This window comes from Podarcis gaigeae (genome assembly GCF_964106915.1).
Source record: "Podarcis gaigeae genome assembly, chromosome: 1".
Taxonomy (NCBI): domain Eukaryota; kingdom Metazoa; phylum Chordata; class Lepidosauria; order Squamata; family Lacertidae; genus Podarcis; species Podarcis gaigeae.
The window spans coordinates 4,653,897-4,681,765 of NC_139678.1; the positions used below are offsets into that span (position 1 = coordinate 4,653,897).

General features: G+C 47.7%; 1 protein-coding gene across 1 annotated transcript in view; it reads left to right on the forward strand.

Annotated features, from left to right (window-relative positions):
- Positions 1 to 13,108: 13,108 nt before the first annotated feature.
- NID2 (nidogen 2) overlaps positions 13,109 to 27,869 on the forward strand; it is an 83,136-nt gene continuing 68,375 nt past the window's right edge. The window contains exons 1-3 of the mRNA XM_083731144.1: positions 13,109 to 13,423; positions 16,668 to 16,973; positions 26,282 to 26,508. Of these exons, the coding sequence (XP_083587270.1) occupies positions 13,220 to 13,423; positions 16,668 to 16,973; positions 26,282 to 26,508 (737 nt within the window). The 5' untranslated portion in view covers positions 13,109 to 13,219. The remainder of the gene's footprint in view (positions 13,424 to 16,667; positions 16,974 to 26,281; positions 26,509 to 27,869) is intronic.

A 27,869-nucleotide genomic window follows, 5' to 3' on the forward strand; every position in this document is an offset into this window, starting at 1 on the left:
TGAAGACACTCGAACTCAGGACGTGAGGGAGAAATGTGCTAAGAGGAAGGCACGCTTGGCAAATCCACACCGTGATCAACTCCCACCCGGAAACCAATGTCCCCACTGTGGAACGATGTGTGGATCCAGAATTGGCCTCCACAGTAACTTTCGGACTCATTGTTAAAACCGTGTTCGTGGAAGACAATCTTACTCAGCTACAAGTGATCGCCAAAGAAGAAGGTTAAGAACGGTTTCAGGTTAAGAACGGACCTCCAGAATAAATTAAGTTCTTAACCCTGTAAAAATAATACATATTTCGAAACACGAACCTTCAAACAGCCTCTTTAACAGGTGAGTGTTCATCTGCACATGTGTGATGCTTGCCTGAAATGTTCACACCATTCTTTCTCTTTTTGCAATGCAATTTTTTAAATAATTAAATTTCTATAATTTAACTTCAAATCAAATAGAGTTGTACCTTGGAAGTCGAACAGAACCTGTTATGGAAGTCCGTTTGACTTTCAAAACATTCGGACACCAAAGTGCAACTTCCCATTGGCTGCTGGAAGCTCCTGCAGCCAATCGGAAGCTGCAGTGGACGGTCGGGTTCCAAAGAACCTTTGCAAACAATCACTTCCAGGTTTGCAGCATTCGGGAACCAAAATGTCTGAGTACCAAGGCGTTCAAGATCCAAGGTACAACTGTAATTACATTATTTTGTAAGTTAACTTCCAAACCACACCTCCACTGTTATGTACTAAAGTTCTCACCCTGGGCCAGCAGGGGGATACTGTAGATAGTTTTCACTCAGGTCCACATATGCAAATAAGGGATTGAAAGTGACGTTCAGTGATTGGATAGTTACAGAAAATAGTTACTGTTGCGTTGTAGTGGAGCTCTATCTAAGCAGGCTGGCTGCACCCTTCAGTTCTGTTCTGTTCCGGCCTGTGAATAAACAAGAGCTGTTTGAAGAATCACTGTGTTGTCTGATATGTTCACCCACAACTTAACATCCATGGTGTTTTTGTTCAAACCCTTTTCTACTGCATTAGATATCAAAAATGTCCACATCATTCTGAAGTTCGGTGTGAATGCGGCTTAACTTTTCTAGTTGACTGAAGCGGTAGGAGGAGGAAAAAAGACACCAAGCATCAGCATTTGTCCAGAGGCTCCAGGTTGGATATTGTCTAATCTCCCTGGAAACAAAGCAGGATGAAAGCTCATTTCAAAAGTTGCCTGGATGTCCCAAAATATCTAGCGCTTCCTCCCCTTGTTGCTGCTTCATTTCCCCCTCCCTGATGCTTTTCTTTTTTTAAAAAAAAATAAAAACCCTGAAAGGCATTTAATTTGTTTCTTATTCACATTTGCACGCAGGGTGTAGCTGTTGTGCAGCCAGCAATATCTGTTTTCCATTGTTTCCTACTCTGCTCCCCCCTTGTTTAGGAATATGTGTTATTCCCAAAGAGAAACCCTTAGAATATTGGATTCCGTTGGACAACATCTCAAGCTGCCCAAACAGGAAGTGTCCCCACTTGACATGGGGACATGAGCAGTGCCGGATTTACGTATAAGCTAAACAAGCTACGGCTTAGGGCCCCACTCTCTTGGGGCCCCCAAAAAAATTTAAAGGGGGAAAAAAACTGGATGTACATTTCCAAACTATAAGATAAAAAGCAAATAAAATAAAACTTACTTGGAGTCGAGAGTGGATTTCATGCTCTTTATTCAGCTCATAGTGGTGAGGAGGAATGGAAGTTCGCCCAGAATGTCTGCTTTATATACATTATTTACACAATGGGCCCCACGTGATTGGCTAATTCCGGGATTCACCTGTAGGCGAATTAGTTGCGGATTCACTTTCACCTGGAGCTGGATTGGGTGGCTCCTGTGGACCAATCAGACTGCTGCATTCTGGGTCCTATTGTTCTAGGACCAATCAGACTGCTGCATTTTGGATCCTATTCAAGTAACACAAGTAATGGAAAAACCTGCCAAAAATCTGCTTCTCCTTTTGTATTCTGTTTGTCCTTGTCCACAAAGCTCGGCTCAATTAACAGGAAAACGTGTCTGTGTTGCTCTGATGGGGGCAGTCCCTTCTTCGTTTCATTTCCACACACACGGGATCTGATAAAGCGCTCCAGATCCTTCCTCTGAAAGGGGTGTGTATGTGTGCTTTTTGGTTCCTTCTGCTCCAGCCCAGAGGACAACAACGAAGAGAGCTAATTATGAGAGACGCACAAATTCCATGCCCCTCACCTCCTCGCCCCCCCCCCGCAATTCTCATGAAACAGCTGCAGCCACAAGAGCATGGAAAATGTGTGGGATGATGGAGAGGGAACCGATCCAAAAGCAGGCAGAATCGGTGCTGGGTTGTGGCTGGAGGAGAGCTCTCTTTGACAGACAACGACAAGGCTCTCGCGCACAAAAGGAGGGTGGGGAGGGCCTGGTAACCATAGTAATTTGCAGGGGCAGGAAAATAAGCCTCCACAAATGGAGAATTTCCAGTTGTGCTGCTCATAGCTGCTCCCATTTGACTCTCCCTCCCGCCTCACAATTAAGAACTGGGGACCAGTTTGTCGGTGAGATCGCCTTTCCATGTACAGTGGTACCTTGGGTTACAGAGGCTTCAGGTTACAGACTCTGCTAACCCAGAAATAGTACCTCGGGTTAAGAACTTTGCTTCAGGATGAGAACAGAAATTGTGTGGCGGCAGCGGGAGGCCCCATTAGCTAAAGTGGTGCTTCAGGTTAAGAACAGTTTCAGATTAAGAACGGACCTCCAAAATGAATTAAGTTCTTAACCCGAGGTACCACTGTATATCAGGGGTAGGCAACTTAAGGCCCGGAGGCTGGATGCGGCCCAATCGCCTTCTCAATCCGCCTGCGGACAGTCTGGGAATCAGCGTGTTTTTACAGGAGTAGAATGTGTCCTTTTATTTAAAATGCATCTCTGAGTTATTTGTGGGGCCTGCCTGGTGTTTTTACAGGAGTAGAATGTGTGCTTTTATTTAAAACGCATCTCTGGGTTATTTGTGGGGCATAGGAATTCTTTTTCAAAATATAGTCCAGGCCCCCCACAAGGTCTGAGGGACGGTGGACTGGCCGCCTGCTGAAAAAGTTTGCTGACCCCTGGTGTATATATTCCCACTAGACCTTTTCGACCTGTGGAACTTGTTGCAGGTGCCACAGAAGACCCATTCCATATCTGTAACAAATGGATCTTTTATTGTGGCAGCACGCACATTCTAGAGGTGGAGGAAAGGGGTTTTGGAGGAGGGGTGGTATCTCTGGTGGGGGCACATGGTGCTCCTTCTGGGGAGGTTTGTCTACTTGTGGTCCCCACCCTGCCCTCGGCCATCACCAGTTGCTCCTAGAAGCGGTCAGCATGCGATAGCCGCCACACCCTGAAAATGGCTTTGACTGGCCAGCTAAACCAGGTGAGGGGAGCCAACGGGTTTCAAACTCCTGGTGAGTTAGGGACTTCCTTTGCATGAACAGACAGCCTCTGGTGATTTGAGTGGAAGCAATGATTCTTCAACATCAACTTCGTTGGACAGGTCATGTTGTGTGGATGCCCAATGATCGTCTTCCGAAGCATCTACTCTATTCCGAACTTAAAAATGGAAAGTGTAATGCTGGTGGTCAACAAAAGAGGTTCAAAGACTCTCTCAAGGCAAATCTTAAAAAAAAAAGTAGTATGAACACAGTATGGAAGACAATGGTGTCTCCGAAAAATTTTACACATCACTTGGGATGACAGGTGAACTAATGTCAGTGTGCTGGAAGAAGCAAAGATCACCAATGTTGAAGCAATGAGTCTTCAACATCAACTTCGTTGGACTGGTCATGTTGTGCCGATGCCTGATGATCGTCTTCCAAAACAACTACTCTATTCCGAACTTAAAAATGGAAAGCGTAATGCTGGTGGTCAACAAAAGAGGTTCAAAGACGCTCTCAAGGCAAATCTAACAAAAAGTAGTGTAAACACAAAACAACTGGGAAACACTGGCCTGTGAGTGCTCCAGTTGGAGAACAGCTTTTACCAAAGATGTCATGGGTTTTGAATACAGGTAGGTAGCTGTGCTGGTCTGCTGTAGTCGAAACAAAATAAGAAAATTCCTTCCAGTAGCACCTTAGAGACCAACTAAGTTTATTATTGGTATGAGCTTTCGTGTGCATAAACACTTCTTCAGGGTTTTGAAGACACTCAAACTCAGGACGCGAGGGAAAAACGTGCTAAGAGGAAGGCACGCTTGGCAAATCCACACCGTGATCAACTCCCGTCCGGAAACATCCATTCTGAGGAATCTATCACAAGCTAGAGAAAGGAGTCTCTGAGCTTAGTGTGAAGGACAGTGTGTCGTGTCCTGTAAGGGTAATTGTTGTTTAGTCGTTTAGTCGTGTCCGCCTCTTCGTGACCCCCTGGACCAGAGCACGCCAGGCACTCCTGTCTTCCACTGCCTCCCGCAGTTTGGTCAAACTCATGCTTGTAGCTTCGAGAACACTGTCTCACCATCTCGTCCTCTGTCCTCCCCTTCTCCTTGGGCCCTCCATCTTTCCCAACATCAGGGTCTTTTCCAGGGAGTCTTCTCTTCTCATGAGGTGGCCAAAGTACTGGAGTCTCAGCTTCAGGATCTGTCCTTCCAGTGAGCACTCAGGGCTGATTTCCTTCAGAATGGATGGGTTTGATCTTCTTGCAGTCCATGGGACTCTCAAGAGTCTCCTCCAGCACCATAATTCAAAAGCATCAATTCCTCGGCGATCAGCCTTCTTTATAATCCAGCTCTCACTTCCATACATCACTACTGGGAAAACCATGGCTTTAACTATATGGACCTTTGTTGGTAGTAAGGGTAATAGGTGAGGAATTAACTGGGAGGCTGAGCCAGGAGAAGTAGAAGCTGGAAAGATATAGTCTACTTAGGTCTCATACCAGTCAGGAGGGGAGAGATTTTTCTACAAAAAGAGAAGATTCCCAAACCAGTTAAAACGGTGTGGAGATCCCTTGGGCCTGTTTCTTGGAGTACCCCAGGAGTAGGGTTGTCAAAGGGGTGTGTAACTGTCAGAAAGCACCACCTTGTTTGAGAACCAAGGTATTAAGTGGCACCAGCTGTGCAACAACTGAGAAAGAACTGAAGTGAAATAACATTATCATCTGAAGTATCCTACATTTTACCCACTTCATGTCATAAGCTTCTTATGTTTAACAAAATCTCTCTTGTTTACTTGATCAAATCCTGCCTGAGGCTCCAAATTATTAAGTTTTCCTGCACAAGATAATCTGGATAGTTTGTAGGAATTTGGGTAACTGGTGTTCTGTGAGGTGGGTGCACTTATATTTAAGTGAGGGCCGGCCCAACGGCGCCAGGGGAAAAAGTGCTGTTCTGTTGTCGCACCCCCTCCCCCCCAAATATCCAAGAGCCCGGGGCAGGAGAAGAATGAATCTGCTTCTGCTCAAGGCTGGCTTTGCGGCCTTTGCTTATTCCCAAAGAATTACGAGGATGCTGGGAAGATAAACAAGGGGAGAGATGGTCTTTGGCACAGCTGGACGATTGAGCAGCTGTAAGGAACGCGTTTATAAGCCAAGAGATTACTAAAGTGGAGAGGAGAACAGGAGGGAGACACACACACACACACACACACACACACACACACACCATGCAAACATGCCTTCTGTGCTTCGTCTCTCTGCTCCTGATCATTTCCCGCCATCTCGTGCAAGGCCTTCCGAGACCACCTTTGAAACTGTTGTAAACAAAAATTGCCCTTTTCCCTTATGGGGTACCCAAGAGCCTCTGGTTTGCATACAAAAAGTCCTGTTGTTGTTGTTTGTTTGTTGTTGTTATTTCTATCCCACCTTCTTCCCAAACCAAGGCTCATGGCGGCTTACACAAATTAAATCGACACAGATATAATGCAAAATGCTTAAAACATTTACAGTCGTACCTTGGTTCTCGAACGTAATCCGTTCCGGAAGTCCATTAGACTTCTGAAACGTTTGAAAACTAAGGCGTGGCTTCCGATTGGCTGGAGGAGCTTCCTGCACTCAAGCGGAAGCCGTGTCGGACATTCGGCTTCCGAAAAACGTTCGAAAACGTTCCGGGTTTTCAGTCACCGGGAGCCAAAACGAATAGAATTAAAGCCACACACACACACACACACACACACACACACACACACAGAGTGTGTGTTAAAATACTGGTTCAGTCCCTATCACCATCAGGTTTGGCTGTGAATGTCCCTTTCCAGAAACCCTGGAGCTGCCAGTCAGTGCGGGCAACACTGAGGTATATGTTGTAAACAAAAATTGCCCTTCTTCCCTTATGGGGTATCCAAGAGCCCATATAGAGTCCTTACATAGGTTCCCTATTGATAGGAGAGAATAACAGAGGCCAACCAGAGAATACTGAGAAGCAAAGCAGCTAGTAAGCTTGATCTTTATTGATCTGTTGCAACAGGGTGCTCCCCTCAAACGCAGGAAAGGAGGAGGAACCCAGAAAAATAGCACGCAAGGCCTTATAAAGACATTTGAAATTGTCACCCTGTAGATCAAGGCCACCCCCAGAAACATCATACATACATCACAGAAGGGGTGTAACCTAAGACATCATACCTCAGATACATCACACCTACATCACAGAAAAGGCGGTCTAAAACAGAAATTTGAATGTTGTTTTTCTCCTGTCCTTGTTTATCTCCTGTCTGGCAGGTTACTTAACTGGATTGCTTGGGGAGCCTGGCCAGTCTTTATGTAACGATAAATACATAGTTCCTGGGCCAGGTCACAGGCTCACACCCTATTCATATCTTAAATGTGCCCTTAAGACAGGATTTGTGAGGAAAGAGACAATGGGAGGTTTCCCACTTTGACTTTGCAGAGAAAACATTGGTTCAGTTTAGGAATCAAAATGGTTCCAGGTCGGTCTTCCTGTGCTGATCTATGTACATGCAGTTATGAACATTACCATATATCTAAGACCTCAAAATTCCTATCACAAAACCACCAAAGATTTCTGCAGCTTCCTCCTTCCTTCAGCCTGGTGATGATGGCTGGTGGTCAAAAGGCACACAGAGACGCCTCTGCACCAGCAGAACCGGCCAGGAATTCAGGGCCATTCCTTGCCCCTCCTCCCTGGCTGACGTCATTGCAGATCAGTGTGATAGGAATTTTGAGGTCTTAGATATATGGTAATGTTCATAAGTGTACCAACCAAGCACGTACATAGATCAGCACAGGTAGACCGACCTGGAACCATTTTTGATTCCCAAACTGACCAAATGTTTTCTCTGCAAGGTCAAAGGGAAATGGAAAAGCCTCTCCATTGTCTTTTCCTTCACAAATCCTGTCATAAGGGTATGTCTGCATTTCAATAGGGTGTGAGCATGTGACATGGCCCAGGAACTAAGTATTTATCCTTACAAAAAGACTGGCCAGGCTCCCCAGGCAACCCAATCAAGTAACCTGCCAGACAGGAGAAAAACGACATTCAAATTTCTGTTTTAGACCGCCTTTTCTGTGATGTAGGTGTGATGTATCTGAGGGGTGGTCTTAGGTTACACCCCTTCTGAGATGTATGTGTGATGTTTCTGGGGGTGGTCTTGATCTAGAGGATGGGAATTTCAAAAGTCTTTATAAGACCCTGCACAGCATTTTTGTGGGTCCTCCTCCTTCTCCTGCGTGTGAAGGGGGCACCCTGTTGCAACAGATCAATAAAGATCGAGCTTACTAGCTGCTTTGCTTCTCAATATTCTCTGATTGGCCTCTGTTATTTTCTCCTACCAATAGGGAACCTACATAAGGACTCTGTATGGGCTCTGGGATACCCCATAAGGGAAAAGGGAAGATTTTTCTTTACAACCTCAGGGACCGATAGTCTTGGGCATTGTGGAGAGGGCAACATATTTCCAGGGTGAGCAGAACGGCCTGCAGCCTGGACCCTGTCACAACAGTGATAAGGACTGAAAGCGCGCTGTGAGTGGGCGGGATTTCCGCCGAGGTTGCGGGTGACCCTTCGACGTCCTTCTGGGGAAGCGGAGCCAGGCTTGAGGAAGGTTTGCGGCGATGGGGCGGCAGGATGAGAAGGCGCTGGAGGGCCGGAGCGGGGACCCCGAGGAGGAGGAGGAGGAGGAAGAGGAGCTTGTGGATCCTTGAACTACTCTAAGGGAGCATTGTGAACAGATTGAGAAATGTGTGAAGGCTCGGGAACGTTTAGAGGAGTGTAATGCTTGAGTGTCATCCAAGTCCCATACAGAGGAGAAGTGTACAGAGGAACTCGTTGACTTCTTGCATGCTGGAGACCATTGTGTGGCTCATAAACTCTTCAGCAAATTGAAATAAATGTTAATATAAGCCTGTGTCGTCCTCATGCATAGCTGATGAAAACCTGAGTGTTCAGTTTGAGTAAACATGCAGCTCTGCACATGTGATATGAAAGTGAATGCAACTAGGTCTGTGGTAATTCTGGGAGAATTTAAGAGTTGCCATCAGGATACATCTGTTATGTAGAAGATTTGTGGCTGCTTAACAAAGTGTTTCTGTAGACCTCTGATATTAAAGATATTTCCTGTAAAATAAATAATTAAAAAAAACAGTGATAAGGACTCAGCGCTGAAAGAGTCTCGGTTCTCCTGTTAACAGACAGCAATGGCCACAGGCACGGGCAAAACAACTCTGGTGTCAGCTCCACTGAGGTTCTGAAGTTCCCTGATTTCCTGAGCTTGAGATCCCAAGTTTGAGGGGATCTCTGGGGACCCTGCATGTGGGCTTACTTTGGCCACGATTACACCATACAGTCATACCTCGGGTTAAAGACACTTCAGGTTGCATTTTTTTGGGGTTACGGACCCGCCGAAACTCAGAAGTACTGGAACAGGTTGCTTCTGGGTTTTGGCGGTCACACATGCACAGAAGCGCTGAATTGCAACCCACGCGTGCACAGACGCGCTGCTGTGGGTTGCGAATGCTGTGGGTTGCGATCGAGCATCCCGCACGGATCACGTTCGCAACCCGGGCGTCCACTGTATATTTAAAGTACCGTGATGCCACTCTAAACATCTCATGGCTTGCCCCAAAGAATCCTGGGAGCTGTAGTTTCAGACCCTCCAAGTGTCCCTATTTTCCAGGGACTGTCCCAGATTTACAGAAGCCATCCCGGTTTCTGATTTGATCCCAAATGTCCCCCTTTTCCTTAGGAAGTCCCTCTTTTTTATAAATACATTTTTATTAATTTTAACATACAAATTATAAAATGTACCACACAAATTATTACAAATACCCTTTTTTTGGACTTCCATCACACCTCCAATGATCTTCCATCTTAACCTCTTTTTATGCATTAAAGGTAAAGGTAAAGGTACCCCTGCCCGTACGGGCCAGTCTTGACAGACTCTGGGGTTGTGCGCCCATCTCACTCAAGAGGCCAGGGGCCAGCGCTGTCCGGAGGCACTTCCGGGTCACGTGGCCAGCGTGACAAAGCTGCATCTGGCGAGCCAGAGCCGCACACGGAAACGCCGTTTACCTTCCCGCTGGTAAGCGGTCCCTATTTATCTACTTGCACCCGGAGGTGCTTTCGAATTGCTAGGTTGGCAGGCGCTGGGACCGAGCAGCGGGAGCGCACCCCGCCGCAGGGATTCGAACCGCCGACCTTTCGATCAGCAAGTCCTAGGCGCTGAGGCTTTAACCCACAGCGCCACCTGCGTCCCTTTTTATGCATTACTTACCGTAATTTTATATTGTCTTTACCCTCTTAACTTATCGTCTCCCCTTTTCCATTTTTACAATATTTCCAACAATACTCCTCACAGAACTTCTTGCAAACCTACAAACGTCGTTTGATCATCACAAATACCTTTCATATAGTTCGTAAATTTACTCCAGTCTTCGGTAAATTTCTGGTCCCGCTGGTTTTGGATCCTTCCTGTTAATTTGTCTAATTCTGCATATTCTTCTTTTCATCGGAGGGTATGGTAGGACGTTCCTATTTACAGCGGAAAACTGTTGGAGGGGACACCTGTATTTTCACTGGACAAATTTTGGAGGGTAATAATAATAATAATAATAATAATAATAATAATAATAATAATAGTTTTATTATTTATATGCTGCCCACCCGACTGCAGTTAGAAAAGCTTCTGGAAAGGGTCACAAAAATTATCAGTGGGATGGAGTGACTCTTCTATGAGGAAGATTCAGGACAGAAGAAATATAAAAGTGCAGAGGTTTTCCCCTCACTTTTTTTTAAGCTAGTCATATCTATCTATCTATATCTATCTATCTATCTATCTATCTATCTATCTATCTATCTATTTATTTATTTATATTGGTTTTCACATATTACATTACAATACAGGTGTACTGTACCAAAGCCAACACCATTTCCTCCCCATCCCCCCATACATTTCTATTTCCACAACCCATTGTATTATTCTTCTCTCCTTCCTCCCACTTCCCTCCTCCCCCACTCGATTTCCTCCACATTCTACAATTTACAATAATCTTTGCATTCTACAGTCTTCTCAGATCATCTATATATTCTTATTAGCTTTCCTTACTAATTTTTCTTCCATCCAGTACTTCACATTTTAATCTAGGCATATTAGCGCATCTTTCTTTTTTTTTTTTTTAGTAATATTTGCCATATATTCATCAAAACGTTTCCCCTACTTTTTAAATTTTTGTTTCGACTGATTTCTTCTTATAGCAGTTAATTTTGCCAACATTAAAGGGAGAAATGCGCTAAGAGGAAGGCACGCTTGGCAAAACCTCAACATGATCAACTCCTGCCCGGAAACCAATGTCCCCGCTGTGGAAGGGCGTGTGGAATAGATCAAACTCTTTGCAAGAAGTAAACTGATGGGAAAAGGAACTGCAAAGTGTTGGCTCGCACTTGCTTTGACACAACAACATGTAACCTCTCTGTAGACAATTCAGAATCAACGCTCAATAGACAGTTCCTCCTGAAGCACCCCATTATAGTGAAACCTTTAAGTCAGTGGTTCTAATGCAAAGCTGAGGTGGAAGAGCGAAGCTAAAGTACCATCTGAGATTCCAAGATAAACTGCTCCTGACTTTGGACGTTCCATTGAATTACTGTGGGCTTGTTTACAGAATGAATATGTGCTTCACACTGCCCTCCTCACAAGATTTCTTCAAAAGGAAGCAAATCAAGTCGTGCTTGGGGAAACACATGCAGATTTTTGCAAACTGCAGAGTTTGTGCTGAGTGCAAGACTGCAGTCTTCTTTGATATGGAATTCAGCTTTCTCTCTCTTTTTTTTATTTAGCAAAATGCAGGCCTGTGTCTCTCCCCTCTGCCTGTGCCTCTGGCCTTTGCACCCTAAAAGAATTAATTAAACACTGCACTAAAGTTAAAGGAAGAGGAAATGTTCCATTTCTCCCCAGGGCATTGCAAATGCATGTCAAATGACTGAACAAGGGTTCCTTTTCTTCTTCTTTGTAATTATAAAAGGATGTTCTTTGTGTCACTGGGAAACAGCTGGGAATAGTCTGGGGTTTCAGTGTAACTGGACGCAGGAGCACGTCAAGGAACATATTACAGTGACAGGAAAACACAGCGGCTTTCTAGAACTCAAAACAGAGGTGACACAAAAGCGTTGCACAGCTGGGAACAAAGGCACTCACTGCCTTATAGACCAAGGGAGTGTATGGGTTCATCTACCTTAATATTGTCTACTCTGACTGGCAGCTGCTCTCCAGGGCTTCAGGCAGGAGCGATTGCCAGTCTCACCTGGAGATGCTAAGGATTGAATGCAGTGCCTTCTGCATGCCAAGCAAATGTTCCGTTATTGAGCTATGACACTTCGTATAAAAGGGATGGGGTGGGTGGGAGGGTGGCAGTAGGTGGGATACCTGAAGGGGATATAGTTTGGGCAAAGAAGTGGTCTCATCCAGAGTCACACAGTTGGTCCATCTTCCCCAGTATTTTATCTGTTGTTGTTTAGTCATGTCCGACTCTTTGTGACCCCCTGGACCAGAGCACGCCAGGCCCTCCTGTCTTCCACTGCCTCCCGCAGTTTGGTCAAACTCATGTTGGCAGCTTCAAGAACACTGTCCCACCATCTCGTCCTCTGTCGTCCCCTTCTCCTTGTGCCCTCCATCTTCCCCAACATCAGGGTCTTTTCCAGGGAGTCTTCTCTTCTCATGAGGTGGCCAAAGTATTGGAGCCTCAGCTTCAGGATCTGTCCTCCCAGTGAGCACTCAGGGCTAATTTCCTTCAGAATGGATCGGTTTGATCTCCTTGCAGTCCATGGGACTCTCAAGAGTCTCCTCCAGCACCAGAATTCAAAAGCATCCATTCTTCGGCGATCAGCCTTCTTTGTGGTCCAGCTCTCACTTCCATACATCACTACTGGGAAAACCATAGCTTTAACTATACGGACCTTTGTTGGCAAGGTGATGTCTCTGCTGTTTAAGATGCTGTCTAGGTTTGTCATTGCTTTTCTCCCAAGAAGCAGGTGTCTCTTAATTTCGTGGCTGCTGTCACCATCTGCAGTGATCATGGAGCCCAAGAAAGTAACATCTCTTACTGCCTCCATTTCTTCCCCTTCTATTTGCCAGAAGGTGATGGAACCAGTGGCCATGATATATATATATTTTTGATGTTTGATGTATTTTATCTCCACTGACAATATTGCCAGTGAGCTTAAGGTGGCCTTCTCCGAAGAAAGGAATTTCAGATGGAACCACAGGAGGGGAGAAAGTGCCGGGGTACCACTTGTGGGTTTTCCCCTGGCCCCTGTGCGCAGAGGATAAACGACCAGATGGACCATGGCCTAATCCGGCAGCCAGGCTCTCCTCCTGGTCCACTGCGCCCCTCTCTGCGCGACGTGCCTGCGCCCAAGCAGCGGGATCCAGCTGTTCCGATGCGCGCCGGGCACCGAGGCCGCATCCCCGACGGGGCGGGCAGCCAGCGGCGCTGCAGCAGCTGCGCCCGCTGAGCCTCTAACGAGCTCCAGATGTTGCCGTCGGGGGGTGGAGTGGGGGGGGGGTTTACTGGCATCCTCTCTAGTCCAGGAGGGCTTGATTGGCCGCTGCCCGGGCTCCGGGCAGCCAATGGAGAGGCGGGAGAGGCGCCTCCGGCCCCGCCCTGCCCTGGGCCAGCTGCCGGGACTCGAGGGGGCGGCCGTGGGCTTCGCGCCTCCCGCTCCGGAGCTGCGCCCGCCCCGCCCGCTTCCCCTTCCTCCTCCTCCTCCTCCCGGAGCAAGTCCATTGCGAGGGCCATGCTGGGGGAAGCCGCGCTGCCCGGGCTCTTCCTCCTCCTGCAGCTGCCGGGTTGGGGGGCTGCCCTGCCCCGAGCGCAGCTCTTCCCCTTCGGGCCCCCGCGCGGCGACCGGCAGCTGCCCGACGGCGACGACGAGACCTCGGCTCCCGTGCAGCTGCCCAGCCCGCTGCTCTACTACGAGACCCGATTCAGCCAGGTCTATGTAAGTCCGACGCCCCAGAGAGAGAGATCGGGGGACTTGGGGGGAGAGGAGCAGGGCATTCGTCTAGGGCAGCCTTCGCCCAGCGGGTGCCCCACAGATCTTGTTGGACGGGACGGGGATGGATGCGCCCTGCAGATGTTGGGCGGGGCTGATGGGGGTTGTGCCCTCCAGGTGTTTCGGATGGCGCTGTACCCTCCGGATTTTGGTGGGCAGGGCGTTTGGGTGTTGTCTGTGCCCTCCAGATGTTGGGGACTGACGGGGCTTTCTCGTGCCCTCCAGATGTGCCATCCGGGGCGGATAGGAGTTGTCACCCATCAACATCTGGAGGGCACCAGCTTGGCAAAGGCTGGTGTCAGGCTCCTGGTTGGAGGATGGTGCCAGCCCTAGAGAAGCCGAGGACTCACCCCCCTCATGGCACCACCACCCTGCTGAGCCAGCCCAGAGCTGTGCCAGATGCCAGAGGGAGGGAGGGGTCCTTGGCCGGGCATCTGTTTGCCCAGGACATTCCTGGGCACTCAATAAGAACTCTGTGTGTCCCTTTCCTAATGTCTTTTTCCAAGCCGGCGCTCCGTCCCTCGACACACGTTGCAGGATCTCTGTCGCCAAATCCTCTCCAGCGATGACACATCCATTTAGCTGAGTGGCCTTTTGGCCTTTGCAAACCAAGGACCTGCCTTGAGACCCTCCCCCAATGCAGTTGGGGGTATTCAATGCTCCCCCTGCTCAGAGTAGCTGCATTGAAACAGACAGACATAGCAAACGTGGGTCAATTAATTTTGATGCTCTGCTGCAAGCACAACCCTGTTTAAATGTAGGGTGGTTGTGCTGCTGTGGTGATCCACTTTGGGTCCGGCTTTGAGCTGGCAGCTGGTCCTGATCCACCTATTGAAGGCTAACGGTCAAATTCTGCCACATCTCTCCACATCTACTTATTTGAAAAATAGAAAAAAATGCAAACGAAACCCAACTAGATTTTAATAACTAAAAGGAAATAAAATCAACAGCTTTTCATTTGCAGATGTGTTTTCTTAACCTTGATAGTGAGTTGGTGCTGCTCCCATTTTATGGATGAGAAACTGAGGCTGAAAGGCAGCAGTCTGCCTACAGCCTCCTGTGGCAGAAGCAGACACACAGTTTCCTTGTGAGTAAGGTTGTTATTGTTGAGCCTGGAAGTTCCCAGGCTCCATTCTTGTCCACGGTTGTAAACTCACCAGGCAGTCTTGAGCAAACCTCCACTTTCCTAGCTGCCTCCCACTTAATCTGGGGAATTTTCCTTGCAGGGTTGTTTTAAGGATTCCTGCAGAATGCTCTGGTTATTTTTATGGGCTGCTTGCAAGTGGAGTTTTTAAGCACTATACGGACGTATTATTTTATTTTTGTACCTAGCCCTCCTCCCATCTGGGAGCTCAAGGCAGTTTATCATGCAGTAAAATCTATCGCAAAAATATTTCACAATTGCATTAAAAACTGCAATCTAACATTTGCAATTGCTGGGTCCCGGGGATGCTAAATCCCCGAAGGCTCAGATGAATAAAATAAGCCCAAAACTGGTGCATAAAAGGGAGTACAGTGGATGCTCGGGTTGCGAACATGATCCGTGCGGGATGCACGTTTGCAACCCACAGCGGCATGTCTGCGCATGCTCGGGTTGCGATTCAGTGCTTCTGCACATGCGCAAAGTGTGATTTAGCACTTCTGCACATGCGCGACCACCGAAACCCAGAAGTAACCCCTTCCGGTTTGCGGCAGTCCGCAACCTGAAAAAACGCAACTTGAAGCATCTGTAACCCGAGGTATGATTGTAACGAGGAGGACAGCAGCATTTCCCAAGGGAAGGAGCTCAGAATCTGGGAGTCACCATGGAGAAGGCTGTCCCACCCCAAACTTTCCCTAGTGGTGACACCAACTGATCTCATTCCACAGGCCAGTCAGTATTAATTTCCCTGATTATCTCTCCGGCAACTGGGACCTAAATCTTCCTTACATTTCTCCATCCAGCTACGAGTAAGCAATTAGATGCCTGTGATTCACTTAATGCATAAATTTGCCCAATCCTCTTTTAAAGCCATCTAAAGGTCGGGGTCCATCACTGCCTCATGTGGCAGGGAGTTCCAGGGTTTAACTCTGCGCTGTGTAAAGACGTATCTTTTCTCTGCCCCAAATCTTCCAACATTCATTGGATGTCCACAAGTTATCGTGTTACACGAGAGGGAGGGAAGCTTTTTCTCTCTCCATTCTGTAAAATTCTATCATGTTGCTCCTTAACTTGCCTTTCCTTTAAACCAAAAAGTCCTAAATGCTGCAACCATTCCTCATAGGGCAGTTGCTCTGTCCCCTCCACCATTTTGGTTGCCATTTTCTGAACCTTTTCCAACTCTACCGTATCCTTTTGAGGTGAGGAAACCAGAACTGTACAAACAGTTAGCCCAGAGATGGAAGGAAGGAAAAGTTCCCCCCAGAGAGGAATGGAAGATCAAACTGATGGACTATGTGGAGATGGCGGAAATGACTGGGGAAATCAGAAACCAGGAAGAACAGAATTTCAATAAAGAATGGGGGGAATTTATATAACTTACCTTGGAGACCACTGGAAACAGTTGAGCTCCTAAGCAGGATTTAAATAACACTTATAATGTAACAGGGACGCGGGCTTGCCGATCAGAAGGTCGGCGGTTCGAATCCCCGCGACGGGGTGAGCTCCCATTGCTCGGTCCCTGCTCCTGCCAATCTAACAGTTCGAAAGCACGTCAAAGTGCAAGTAGATAAATAGGTACCGCTCCGGCAGGAAGATAAACGGCATTTCCGTGTGCTGCTCTGGTTCGCCAGAAGTGGCTTAGTCATGCTGGCCACATGACCCGGAAGCTGTACGCCGGCTCCCTCGGCCAGTAAAGCGAGATGAGCGCCGCAACCCCAGAGTCGGCCACAACTGGACCTAATGGTCAGGGGTCCCTTTTCCTTTACCTTTATAATGTAACAAGAACTAGGAGTGCATGGAATATTTTTTTAAAAATGGAGTGACTTAAAATATGCAGTGAAAAAAGATTAGTGATGGAGGGGTGGGGGAAATTCCAGAGATTCAATTGATTCTTGGTTTATCTTTCTATGATTTATGATTTTGAATGTCACTTTTAATTTGTAAAACTAAATAAAAATTTATGATGAGAACCGTACAAACCTTTAGTCTTCCACTGCGTTTGATATTTGGTCACTTTATTCATTCTTCTTTGACCTGGCTCCCTCACAGGTTGGGACCAATGGGATCATTTCCACCCAGGACTTCCCTAGAGAGACCCAGTATGTGGACGATGATTTCCCCACGGACTTCCCCGCGGTTGCTCCTTTCCTGTCGGACATCGACACCAGCGGTGGGAGGGGCAAAATCTATTACCGCCTGGACGACTCCAGGGAGGTGACAGATCGGGCCGCCCAGCTAATCCAGGCTGGATTCCCCAGCGCGAACGGGTTTGCCCCACGCCACACCTTCATCGCTACCTGGGAGAACGTGGGGGCCTACGAAGAAGTCAGCCGGAACTCGGAGCCTTCCAAGCAGGTGAGGCGATGGTTTGTGACGTCTGCATTTCTGGCAATTTCTCTCTTTTTTCCCCAGCATAATTTTTTTTTTTAGGCAATAATGTCCAAGATAACGGATTCAAGACAGAGAAGGGATTCAAAGCAGCTACATACATATCCCTGCCCTTCTGCATAGTAAGAACCAGGTGAGGGTGCGTGGTTTGTGCGTCTCTTACTGTCAGGGTTTAGTAAAGGTAAAGGGACCCCTGACCATTAGGTCCAGTCGTGACCGACTCTGGGGTTGCGGCGTTCATCTCGCTTTATTGGCCGAGGGAGCCGGCGTACAGCTTCCGGGTCATGTGGCCAGCGTGACTAAGCCGCTTCTGGCGAACCAGAGCAGTGCACAGAAATGCTGTTTACCTTCCCGCCGGAGCGGTACCTATTTATCTACTTGCACTTGACGTGCTTTCGAACTGCTAGGTTGGCAGGAGCAGGGACTGAGCAACGGGAGCTCACCCTGTCACGGGGATTCGAACCACCGACCATCTAATCAGGTCAGCAATAAATCACATGGTGTCAGTGAAGTTAACTCTGTATTCAAGGAAGCGAGGACTGCTCCGGCGTTCAGGCTTAGTGATCCCAGCAACTCTTCCTGGTAGCACAAGTCCCGGAGCTAGCAGCACTCAGTGCTCTTTGAAACCCTGGAGGGAGGCTGCCGGTCAGTGCTGAACTAGACAGCTCAGCTGTCTGACTCAGTTTAAGGCAGCTGCCTTGTTGTTGTTTAGTCGTGTCCGACTAAGAATGGATACGTTTGATCTTCTTGCAGTCCATGGGACTCTCAAGAGTCTCCTCCAGCACCAGAATTCAAAAGCATCCATTCTTTGGCAATCAGCCTTCTTTATGCTCCAGCTCTCACTTCCATACATCACTACTGGGGAAACTGTAGCTTTAACTGTTGTTGTTGTTTAGTCGATTAGTCGTGTCTGCCTCTTCGTGACCCCCTGGACCAGAGCACGCCAGGCACTCCTGTCTTCCACTGCCTCCCGCAGTTTGGTCAAACCCATGCTGGTAGCTTAGAGAACACTGTCCCACCATCTCGTCCTCTGTCGTCCCCTTCTCCTTGTGCCCTCCATCTTTCCCAACATCAGGGTCTTTTCCAGGGAGTCTTCTCTTCTCATGAGGTGGCCAAAGTCTTGGAGCCTCAGCTTCAGGATCTGTCCTTCCAGTGAGCACTCAGGGCTGATTTCCTTCAGAATGGAGAGGTTGGATCTTCTTGCAGTCCATGGGACTCTCAAGAGTCTCCTCCAGCACCAGAATTCAAAAGCATCCATTCTTTGGCGATCAGCCTTTTTTATGGTCTAGCTCTCACTTCCATACATCACTACTAGAGGCAGCTGCCTAGGAAAAGGCAAAAAGGGCTTTCCGTTTTGGGAAAGTCTGACTGCTTTTGTTTTGTTAACCGTTTTAACCTCCGCGTTGTTTTGTTGGGTGGGTGGGGGATATCTCTGTGAATGATTCATTCCCGTGTCTGTTGGGAACGAAAGGCATGTTTCAGATTTTCCGCCACGCATGGAAATCAAGGCCCTAATGGCATTCCTGTAACGAGGTAGGTCTGCAGATATCTATTTTTAAATCGATTTGCGCACATTTAAAAATAACACGAAAGGGCTGTAACTCAGTGGGGGTGCCTCTGGTTTGCATACAAAAAGTCCTGTTGTTTGTTTGTTATTGTTATTTCTATCCCACCTTCTTCCCAAACCGAGCCTCTAGGTGGCTTACACAAATTAAATCGACACAGATATAATGCAAAATGCTTAGAACATTTACAGTCGTACCTTGGTTCTCGAACGTAATCTGTTCCAAAAGTCCATTAGACTTCCGAAATGTTTGAAAACCAAGGCGTGGCTTCCGATTGGCTGCTGGAGCTTCCTGCACTCAAGCGGAAGCCATGTTGGACATTCGGCTTCCGAAAAATGTTCAAAAACGTTCCGGGTTTTCAGCGTTCGGGAGCCAAAACGAATAGAATTAAAGCCACACACACACACACACACACACAGTGTGTGTTAATATATTGGTTCAGTCCCTATCACCATCAGGTTGGACTGTGAATGTCCCATGCCAGAAACTCTGGAGCTGCCAGTCAGTGCGTGCAACACTGGGGTATATGGCAAGTGGTCTGGCTCAGCATCAGGCAGCTTCCTATGTCGTATAACCCTGGCGTTCTGTTGTGTTTTTAAATGCCAGGGAACATGCGAAAGTGGAGGTAGCCAATGTGAGCTCCCTCACCCCAGATGGTTGCAGAATTGTTCGCCTTCTGACCCCCCAGATCCTCAGAGCGCCAGGCTGTCTCTTCCTGTCAAAGACCACAGGGTGAGAGAAAGAATCATAGAGTTGGGAGGGCACCAAGGGTCATCTAGTCCAACCCCAGAGCAGTGCAGGAATCTCAGCTAAAGCATCCATGATAGAAGGCATCCCAAGCTCTGCTTATAAACCTGCAAGGAAGAAGAAGAAGAAGAAGTGTTTGGATTTGATATCCCGCCTTTCACTCCCTTTAAGGAGTCTCAAAGCGGCTAACATTCTCCTTTCCCTTCCTCCCCCACAACAAACACTCTGTGAGGTGAGTGGGGCTGAGAGACTTCAGAGAAGTGTGACTGGCCCAAGGTCACCCAGCAGCTGCATGTGGAGGTGCGGAGACGCGAACCCCGTTCCCCAGATTACGAGTCTCCCACTCTTAACCACTACACCACACTGGCGTTCCACTGGCGTTGGCTGCCAGAGATTCTGCGTTGAAGATTTGGGTCTCAGCCGCCCTCTGGAGTTGAGGAAACAGGATTTGGGTTGGCAGAATTTGCCCTCTGCCTCTGTTTGAACAAATGTTGGGTCTATTGAGGGCGGCTTAGGAACAAGCAAGTCAACCTGACCTTTGCCCTTGCCCTTTGACACTTGACCCCACCGGAACACTGTTATCTGTCAGATTTCCCATTTAATTGTGGGCTTAATCCTGCGTGTTTAGATGCAAACCTCCAGCTTTGCGCTGAGGCCACCGTTCTGTCATTTCCGCTTGCCAGATGGGACAACCCCCCATCTCCTCTCCACTGCATTGCCGTTCTGGGGTTTCTTATGACACCCCCCCCGAGACAATTTTGGGGTGCACAGGGGGAAGGGGGGGAAACCCCATTGTGTATGCGGAAGTCCTTGTGCAACGAGACTCATTTGTTGTACACTGTGCTCAGTTTGTTCGTTTGCTTAAGGGAAGAATCCACAGGAATGCTCTCCTTTGCAAACTGCTGAAATGAATGGGGGGAAATGCCAGGCATTGCAAGTAGGCACGGGCCAGAGATTCCCGGCAGATCATGTCCTTTGGAACTCCTTGCCTCTTGATAATCAGGCAGGCATCTTCACTGTACAGTGGTACCTCAGGTTACATACGCTTCAGGTTACATACACTTCAGGTTACAGACTCTGCTAACCCAGAAATAGTGCTTCAGGTTAAGAACTTTGCTTCAGGATGAGAACAGAAATCGTGCTCTGGCGGCGCGGCGGCAGCGGGAGGCCCCATTAGCTAAAGTGGTGCTTCAGGTTAAGAACAGTTTCAGGCTAAGAACAGACCTCCGGAAAGAATTAAGTACTTAACCTGAGGTACCACTGTACTCTTTTCGGCGACTGCGAAAAACATTTTTGTTCAGACGAGCCCACCCAGATGCTTAGAAAGTTAATGTGAGTGCTATTCCATTTTAGTTTTTAAACTTTTGTATGTTTAGAAACTTGGCGTGAGTTTTAATCTGCTTTTAGTCTCTTGTCATCTTAAGCTTCCTGCAAGTCTTAAATTTTTGCTGTTAGTTTTTCTGGGTGACCATTTTATCGCTTTATCTTTTTCGTCAACCTCTTTGAGTGTTTTTTTTATTAAAATAATAATACGTTTTTTAATTGTGATTGTCCCATAACATAGTAAAATTGCAGCTCTAAAAGATGCAGAACAAAAACAGAAGAAGGAAAGAAAGGAACCATGGGAATAAGGAGAGGAAAGAGCGAGAAAGAGAAAATAAAGAAAGCAAAATAAAAGAAACATTAGCCAAAAATACAAAAGAGGAATTTCTTCTTCATAAAACAACAGCCTGCTGGATCAAGAAGAACTCTTCACACCTGTGGTTTCCAGTGGCTGTTACTCAGAAGCAAAAATCTTGGGCCTTAGGCTCTGCAGGGCTGCTACCAGCCAGAGCAGACACTATCTGCTTAATCAAAAAAATTCCTTCCAGTAGCACCTTAAAGACCAACTAAGTTAGTTCTTGGTATGAGCTTTCGTGTGCATGCACACTTCTTCAGATCTGCTTAGATAGACCAAAGGCTGGATTTGCTCTTGGGCTGGTGAGGCCGCCTCTTTATCTGAAGCTAAGCAGCTCAATAGAAATGACAGCTTGTCTCAGTTTGCCAAACACGACCACTTCTGGAGGAAAGCTTGTGTCAGGAACATCTGAGTTATTTTCAAGGGAATGCTGTGAAATTGGTTGCTACCCATTTTGAGATTTCCCCCCTCTCTTTTTCCACTTCTTTTTCATTCTGACAAAGCCATGGCTTCATCAGAGCCAGAACTCAGCCCTTGGCTACGTCCAACAATACTATCTTTTTTATTTGTTTACTTAACATTTGCAAAGATCTTTTTTTTTTTTGGAGTTTGAGAGGAAAATCCCCCAAAGGCTCTTGCTGAAATCCTTATCAGCTGGAGCGCGGATGTCCATAGTTTCTGCATTCCAGATCTCCAGGCACATATTTGGACATGCGGCCACGACGGCCTCAGGCACTGCCTTCCGGCCCCGCAATAACGCCGATGCCCTCTAGCACGAAGGTCTTTTTGGGTGCAAAAGGTGCTTGCTCAGGAAACACGAGGTTATCGGTGAAGGAGGAGGCCGTGTGCTTCCTGAGAGACTCTCTCCCTGAGGAAAGGTGACGTCTATGATAGGAATTTTATGGTCTTAGATATATGGTAATGTTCATAACCGCACATACGTAGATCAGCACAGGAAGACCAACCTGGAACCATTTTGATTCCTAAACTGAGCAAATGTTTTCTCTGCAAGGTCAAAATGGAAAAGCCTCCCCATTGTCTCTTCCTTCACAAATCCTGTCTTAAGGGTATGTCTGTGTTGGAATAAGGGTGTGAGCCTTATCATTACAAAAGACTGGCCAGGCTCCTCAGGCAATCCAATCAAGTAACCTGTCAGACAGGAAATAAACAAGCAACAGGAGAAAAACAATACTGAAATTTCTGTTTCAAGACCACCTTTTCTGTGATGTATCTGAGGGGTGGTCTTGATCTAGAGGATGGGAATTTCAAAAGTCTTTATAAGCCCTTGCACAGCATTTTGGGGGGTCCTCCTCCTTTCCTGCGGGTGAGGGGAGCACCCTGTTGCAACAGATCAATAAAGATCAGGCTTACTAGCTGCTTTGCTTCTCAATATTCTCTGGTTGGCCTCTGTTATTTTCTCCTACCAATAGGGAACCTATGTAAGGACTCTATATGGGCTCTTGGATACCCCCATAAGGGAAAAAAGGGCATATTTTTATTTACAACAGATGGCAACCACGACACGTCGATCTTCCGCCTCTCCGGGAAGCACCCCAGACAATAACGCCAGGCCATTTCAGATTGTAAGCTCCTCGGGGCAGAGAACTACCCTCTTGGGAAGCTTTAATAGGTCAAGGGTTGCATTCCCTCAAGGCCGGCCTCCTGGGGGCCTTATGCCAGAGGTGGGAGGGGCCCTGAGGCACAAGTGGGTGGGGCCAAAGGCGGGGCTTGTTACCTATTGTGCATAGTTAAAAGGTACAGTGATACCTCTGGTTACGAACGGGATCCGTTCCGGAGTCCTATTTGCAACATGAGCAGAACACAACCCGCGTCTGCTCATGTGTGGGTCAAAATGGTTTTAGGTTGGTCTTCCTCTGCTGATCTATGTACATGCTTGGTTGTGTTACCGGAAAAATCCGAGGGCTCCCTTGGACAAAAAGTAAAGACACCAACCAGAGTAAATTGGAGCAAATCAGCAGCCTGTAGGCTTGGTCTTTATTGAAGAAAGACTGTCGCGACAAGGTGCTCCCCTCACTTGCAGGTGAGAGGAAAGACACAGAAGAATAGTATGCAAGGTCTTATAAAAACTTTTGAAATTCCCCTCCTCTAGGTCTAGCCCACCCCCAGAAACATCATGCATACATTACAGAAAGGAGGGGTTGAGGGAGGAGTTGTGGTGGTAACCTGAGTGTCTTGTCACCTGGCTGGTTCCTCCTTTCCCCCTCCCCATGAGTCACTTCCAGGAGACAAAGGGGAGTTTGCAGTTTCCTGCCCCCAGAGGGAAGATCTGATCAGTGTCCTTTGTTTCAGTGCATGCTGAATCCACTCCCATATGCAAGTTCTTTGTGAACTTGATTGTCTTCTGTCTGGGACCATCAGGGTTGGCATAGCAACGGCGCAGGGCTCCTGTGGATGTGCTGGGATGGTGAAGGGATTATGGCTGCCCTGTATCAAACCTGCCCCATTTTGTAGTCCTTCCTTCATGGAGTAAAATAAAAGTGGAACAGTGCAAATCCGATGTATGGTTGATTTTCTATGAATTTATAACAGAAGCGTAGTGTATGTAGTGTGTGAGTATGAGTGTGTGTGAAGTTTGTACAAACAGAATGATTGGGGGGGGGGGGTTCCTGCTACAGTTGGTACACTTATGAACATTTAACATAAATCTAAGACCTCAAAATTCCTATCACAATGGCAACCACCTGTGATGGTTTTGCTCTGTCTCCATGGTTGGAGGCCACAGTGCCTCTGAACCCCAGTTGCTGGAAACCGCAGGAGAGGAGAGTTGCCCTTGTGCTCAGATCCTGCATGCGGGTTTCTCACAACATCTGGCCAGCCCCTGTGAGGACAGGATGGTGGTCTAGATGGGCTTCACCCAGCAGCCTCTCCTTATGGGTGAAGGACGGCTTATAAATACTTTAAAGAAATAAATTGTTGCTTACATACAAATATATATCCTGTCTCCTTCCTCCAAAACGAGCCCAGGGCCGCAAGCGGCAAATGAGAACGCACCTTAAAAACATCTTCAAAATGATTGCTGGGTGGGAAAGATCTCAGCTTCAAAGGATTGTTGAAAGAAAGAATCTCTAAAGAATCTTGTTGAAAGAATGTTGAAAGAATCTCTAAAGGAGGCGCCCCAAAGGATACAGGATACAGTGCCAGTCTAATAGCCAAGGAGAGGAAATCCTCACGCATCTGAAATACTGTGGGAGAGATGTTCTGCCACACAGGGTTTTTTCCCTCTACTAAATTTGGCACAGCCCTCAAGGGTCGTAGTTTAAGGGGTCAACTCAACCAGAGCCTGATCTAAAAAGGCGATGAGGCATATAAGGAAACGGAAAGGATTGGGCCCGAAAAAGAATGGAGGGGTCAACAGGGAAAGGAAAGGAAATCCCTCTTGGAAAATGTGTGTGTGGAGGAGAAGGTTTAAGGACAAGGAAGATGTGCCTCTGAGCATGTAATAATAATAATAATAATTTATTATTTGTACCCCGCCCATCTGGCTGGGTTTCCCCAGCCACTCTGGGCGGCTTCCATAGAAACCAAAAATACACTAAAATATCACAGATTAAAAACTTCCCTGAACAGGGCTGCCTTAAGATGTCTTCTGAATGTCAGGTAGTTATTTATCACTTTGATGGGAGGGCGTTCCACAAGGCAGGCGCCACTACCGAGAAGGCCCTCTGCCTGGTACCCTGTAGCTTTGCTTCTCGCAATGAGGGAACCGCCAGAAGGCCCTCGGCACTAGACCTCAGCGTCCAGGCAGAACGATGGGGGTGGAGACGCTCCTTCAGGTATACTGGGCCGAGGCCGTTTAGGGCTTTAAAGGTCAACACCAGCACTTTGAATTGTGCTCGGAAACGTACTGGGAGCCAATGAAGGTCTTTCAAGACCAGTGTTATGTGGTCTCAGCGGCCGCCCCCAGTCACCAGTCTAGCTGCCGCTGGATTAATTGTAGTTTCCGAGTCACCTTCAAAGGTAGCCCCACGTAGAGTGCATTGCAGTAGTCCAAGGGGGAGATAACCAGAGCATGCACCACTCTGGCGAGACAGTCCAGGCAGGGAGGGTCTCAGCCTGCGTACCAGGTAGCTGGTAGCATGTGCAGAGTTCTGTGTCATCCTCATTGGTTTTCACAAGTAGCCTCCACCCACGTGCCCGGGCTGAGTCCGAGGGCCTGTTTCCAAGCAAGCTTGAATCCACAACTTCTCCCTTTTTTGGGAATCGGCGATTGTGTCTCTTGAGCTTCTTTTGGTTTGGGTGAAAACTGGAATCTCTCTTGCGGCTCCAGAGGGGGAGATAATCCAATGGAGGAAAACGGATTTATTTCCCCTCCTTGCAGCTGAGTCAAGATTAAAAGGCAGGGAGATAAGACAGGAGGGAGATGAATGATACCAAACAGGGCAGTTTTACAGGGCATTTTGAGCAGCAGCCTTCTGGGAAAGGAGGAGCGGAAGAAATGGAATCTGCCCATGCAGACCTTTACTCCTTAACTGGAGTTGTGCAACAAAGCCCACTCCTCCCCTGATCTGATAATCTAGGGCCATGCCACTGCTGTGTTCTGTATCTGGTGCAGAATTAGATTCATAGAACTATGAAGTTGGAAGGGCCCCAAGGGGCCTTGCAATGCAGGAACCAATCTATTTCTTTTAATCACCATCCTCATCAACTTTATTGCACTAGCCAAAGGCCATGGCATCATTCACAATGGGAACAAAAACAAAGCAACACCAGGCACTGCAGATGCAATAAACCACAATCACGTCTCCTAAAAATTATTTGTTGCATACGATAGAATAGCAAGGTGGAATGTGCCAGCTTAAATGTCCGAATCACCTTTGCAATTGACCGCTGTTTTATCTAGTTCTTTTCTCCCAATCTTCTTAGCTGCCAACGCATATAGTGCTACTTTATAAGTTACGAAGTCATATTTCTTTTGATGCCCAGTTTTGAAATGTCCAGTGTCAGTTTTGCAAATGAGCAGGCGAGCGACCGGCTCCAGGCCTCTGCAGGGGGAAGATGCCTTGTTTGCCGAAAGTGACTTGAATCTCCAACTGCTTCTTGCAAACAGACTTCAAAGCTAGCATCCCCATGCCCAAGGAGGGGGGCGGGTGGCTTTCTTGCCAGTGCTCATCAGCTGTTTGGCACTGGCACACAGCTCCGTGTGGAAAGGAGCAACCAGGAGCTCACTTTATGCCTCTAGTTTTCCCCTGCCCCACACCTGATGCCCGTTCTCTGCTTTGATCTGAACAGGATTAATTTTGGATCTCTGCACTTTGCTTCCGCAGCACAACACCTTCCAAGCAGTCTTGGCCTACAGCGATTCGGATGCCTATGCCCTCTTCCTCTACCCCGAGGATGGGGTCCAGTTCTTTGGGACGCGGCCCAAAGAATCCTACAACGTCCACCTGGAGCTGCCAGCCAGAGTCGGCTTCAGCAGAGGGGACTATCAGCGCCGGGAAGGGCCGTACCACAGCGTCACCAGCAGTGAGCAGTCCGTCAAGAACCTCTACCAGTAAGTAACTGGTGTGCTGTCCGGTTCTACCTCCAAGCATTGTACCGTATTTTTCGTTCTATAAGACGCACCTTTTCCCTCCTAAAAAGTAAGGGCAAATGTGTGTGCGTCTTATGGAGAGAATGCAGGCTGCGCAGCTATCGCAGAAGCCAGAACAGCAAGAGGGATCACTGTTTTCGCTGTGCAGCGATCCCTCTTGCTGTTCTGACTTCCCTTCGCTGGAGAGGCGCTGCACAGAGAGGGAGAGCTGTGCAGCGCCCCTTTAGTGAAGCAGGAGGATAAACGGAGACCCTTCCATTTCTCCTCCCGCTTTGCTGGAGAGGCGCTGCGCAGAGTCAGAATATTTTTTTTCTTGTTTTCCTCCTCTAAAACTAGGTGCGTCTTATGGTCGGGTGCGTCTTATAGCGTGAAAAATACGGTGATTTCCTTCTGCCTTTGCAGTTTGTGGGTATGTGCCAAATGTTGATATCTTTGAAGGGTTTGGCAGGGAAATTCCAGGGGAGAGCCTGGCCTTTAGGTCAGTGGGCTGCTTGCCCACCGAGAGGAAGGAAGCAGTCCTTTTCTGGCCAAAAGGACTCCCCTTTGGAGAAAGGGTGCAGCGCTTGGCGGCATTTTGAGTTTGGGGAAAAAGTGAATCAGAGGCGAATAACTTGGTGTCGCCCACAGTTTGGGAACCACCGCAGTGTGCAAACAAAGGAATTGGCACCGGGTGCGGAATCTGCCCTCCACAGAACTTTGCTTTCATTGAGCACATTTCCAGGGAACGAGGCTTCCCCATGTTGCAACAGCTGCAAAACAAATGATGAAAAGTCTGCAAAATTATGCAAAATTTGCCCAGCTCATTACAGGTCACAGAACCCAACACTTCTGGGTGCAGAATTTGGAGAAGAGTTCTGATTTATTTGCGTTTAAAGCTGCACAGCCAAAAGGTTAGATTTGTTTTTGAACCTCTTGCACTCTGACACCAAACAAGCATGCCAGCCTGCCTTATCAGAAAGCGGAGTTGGGTTTGGATCTGGTGTCAGAAGTTGCATGCAAACTTTGTTTGTGTTAGCTGGCTGTTTCCTTAGATAATGCCATGCCTGCTGGGTGATATGTGCTGTTCTGCCCCTCTTTCCAAATTTGGGTTCAAAGAGAGGCCAGCACTTTGTGGAAAAGCTGTGGGAAAACATCCTTCTCGGACAGTGATGTTGTTGCAAACCTTCTAAGGTCACTCTTTTGACTGCTGGCATCCTGCTCTTGACCGGTGTGTGTTCTTGCCATGTGGTACAAACTGTGAAAGCGAGTGGCGCTGTGGTCTCAACCACTGAGTCTCTTGGGCTTGCTGATTGGAAGGTCGGCGGTTCGAATCCCTGTGACGG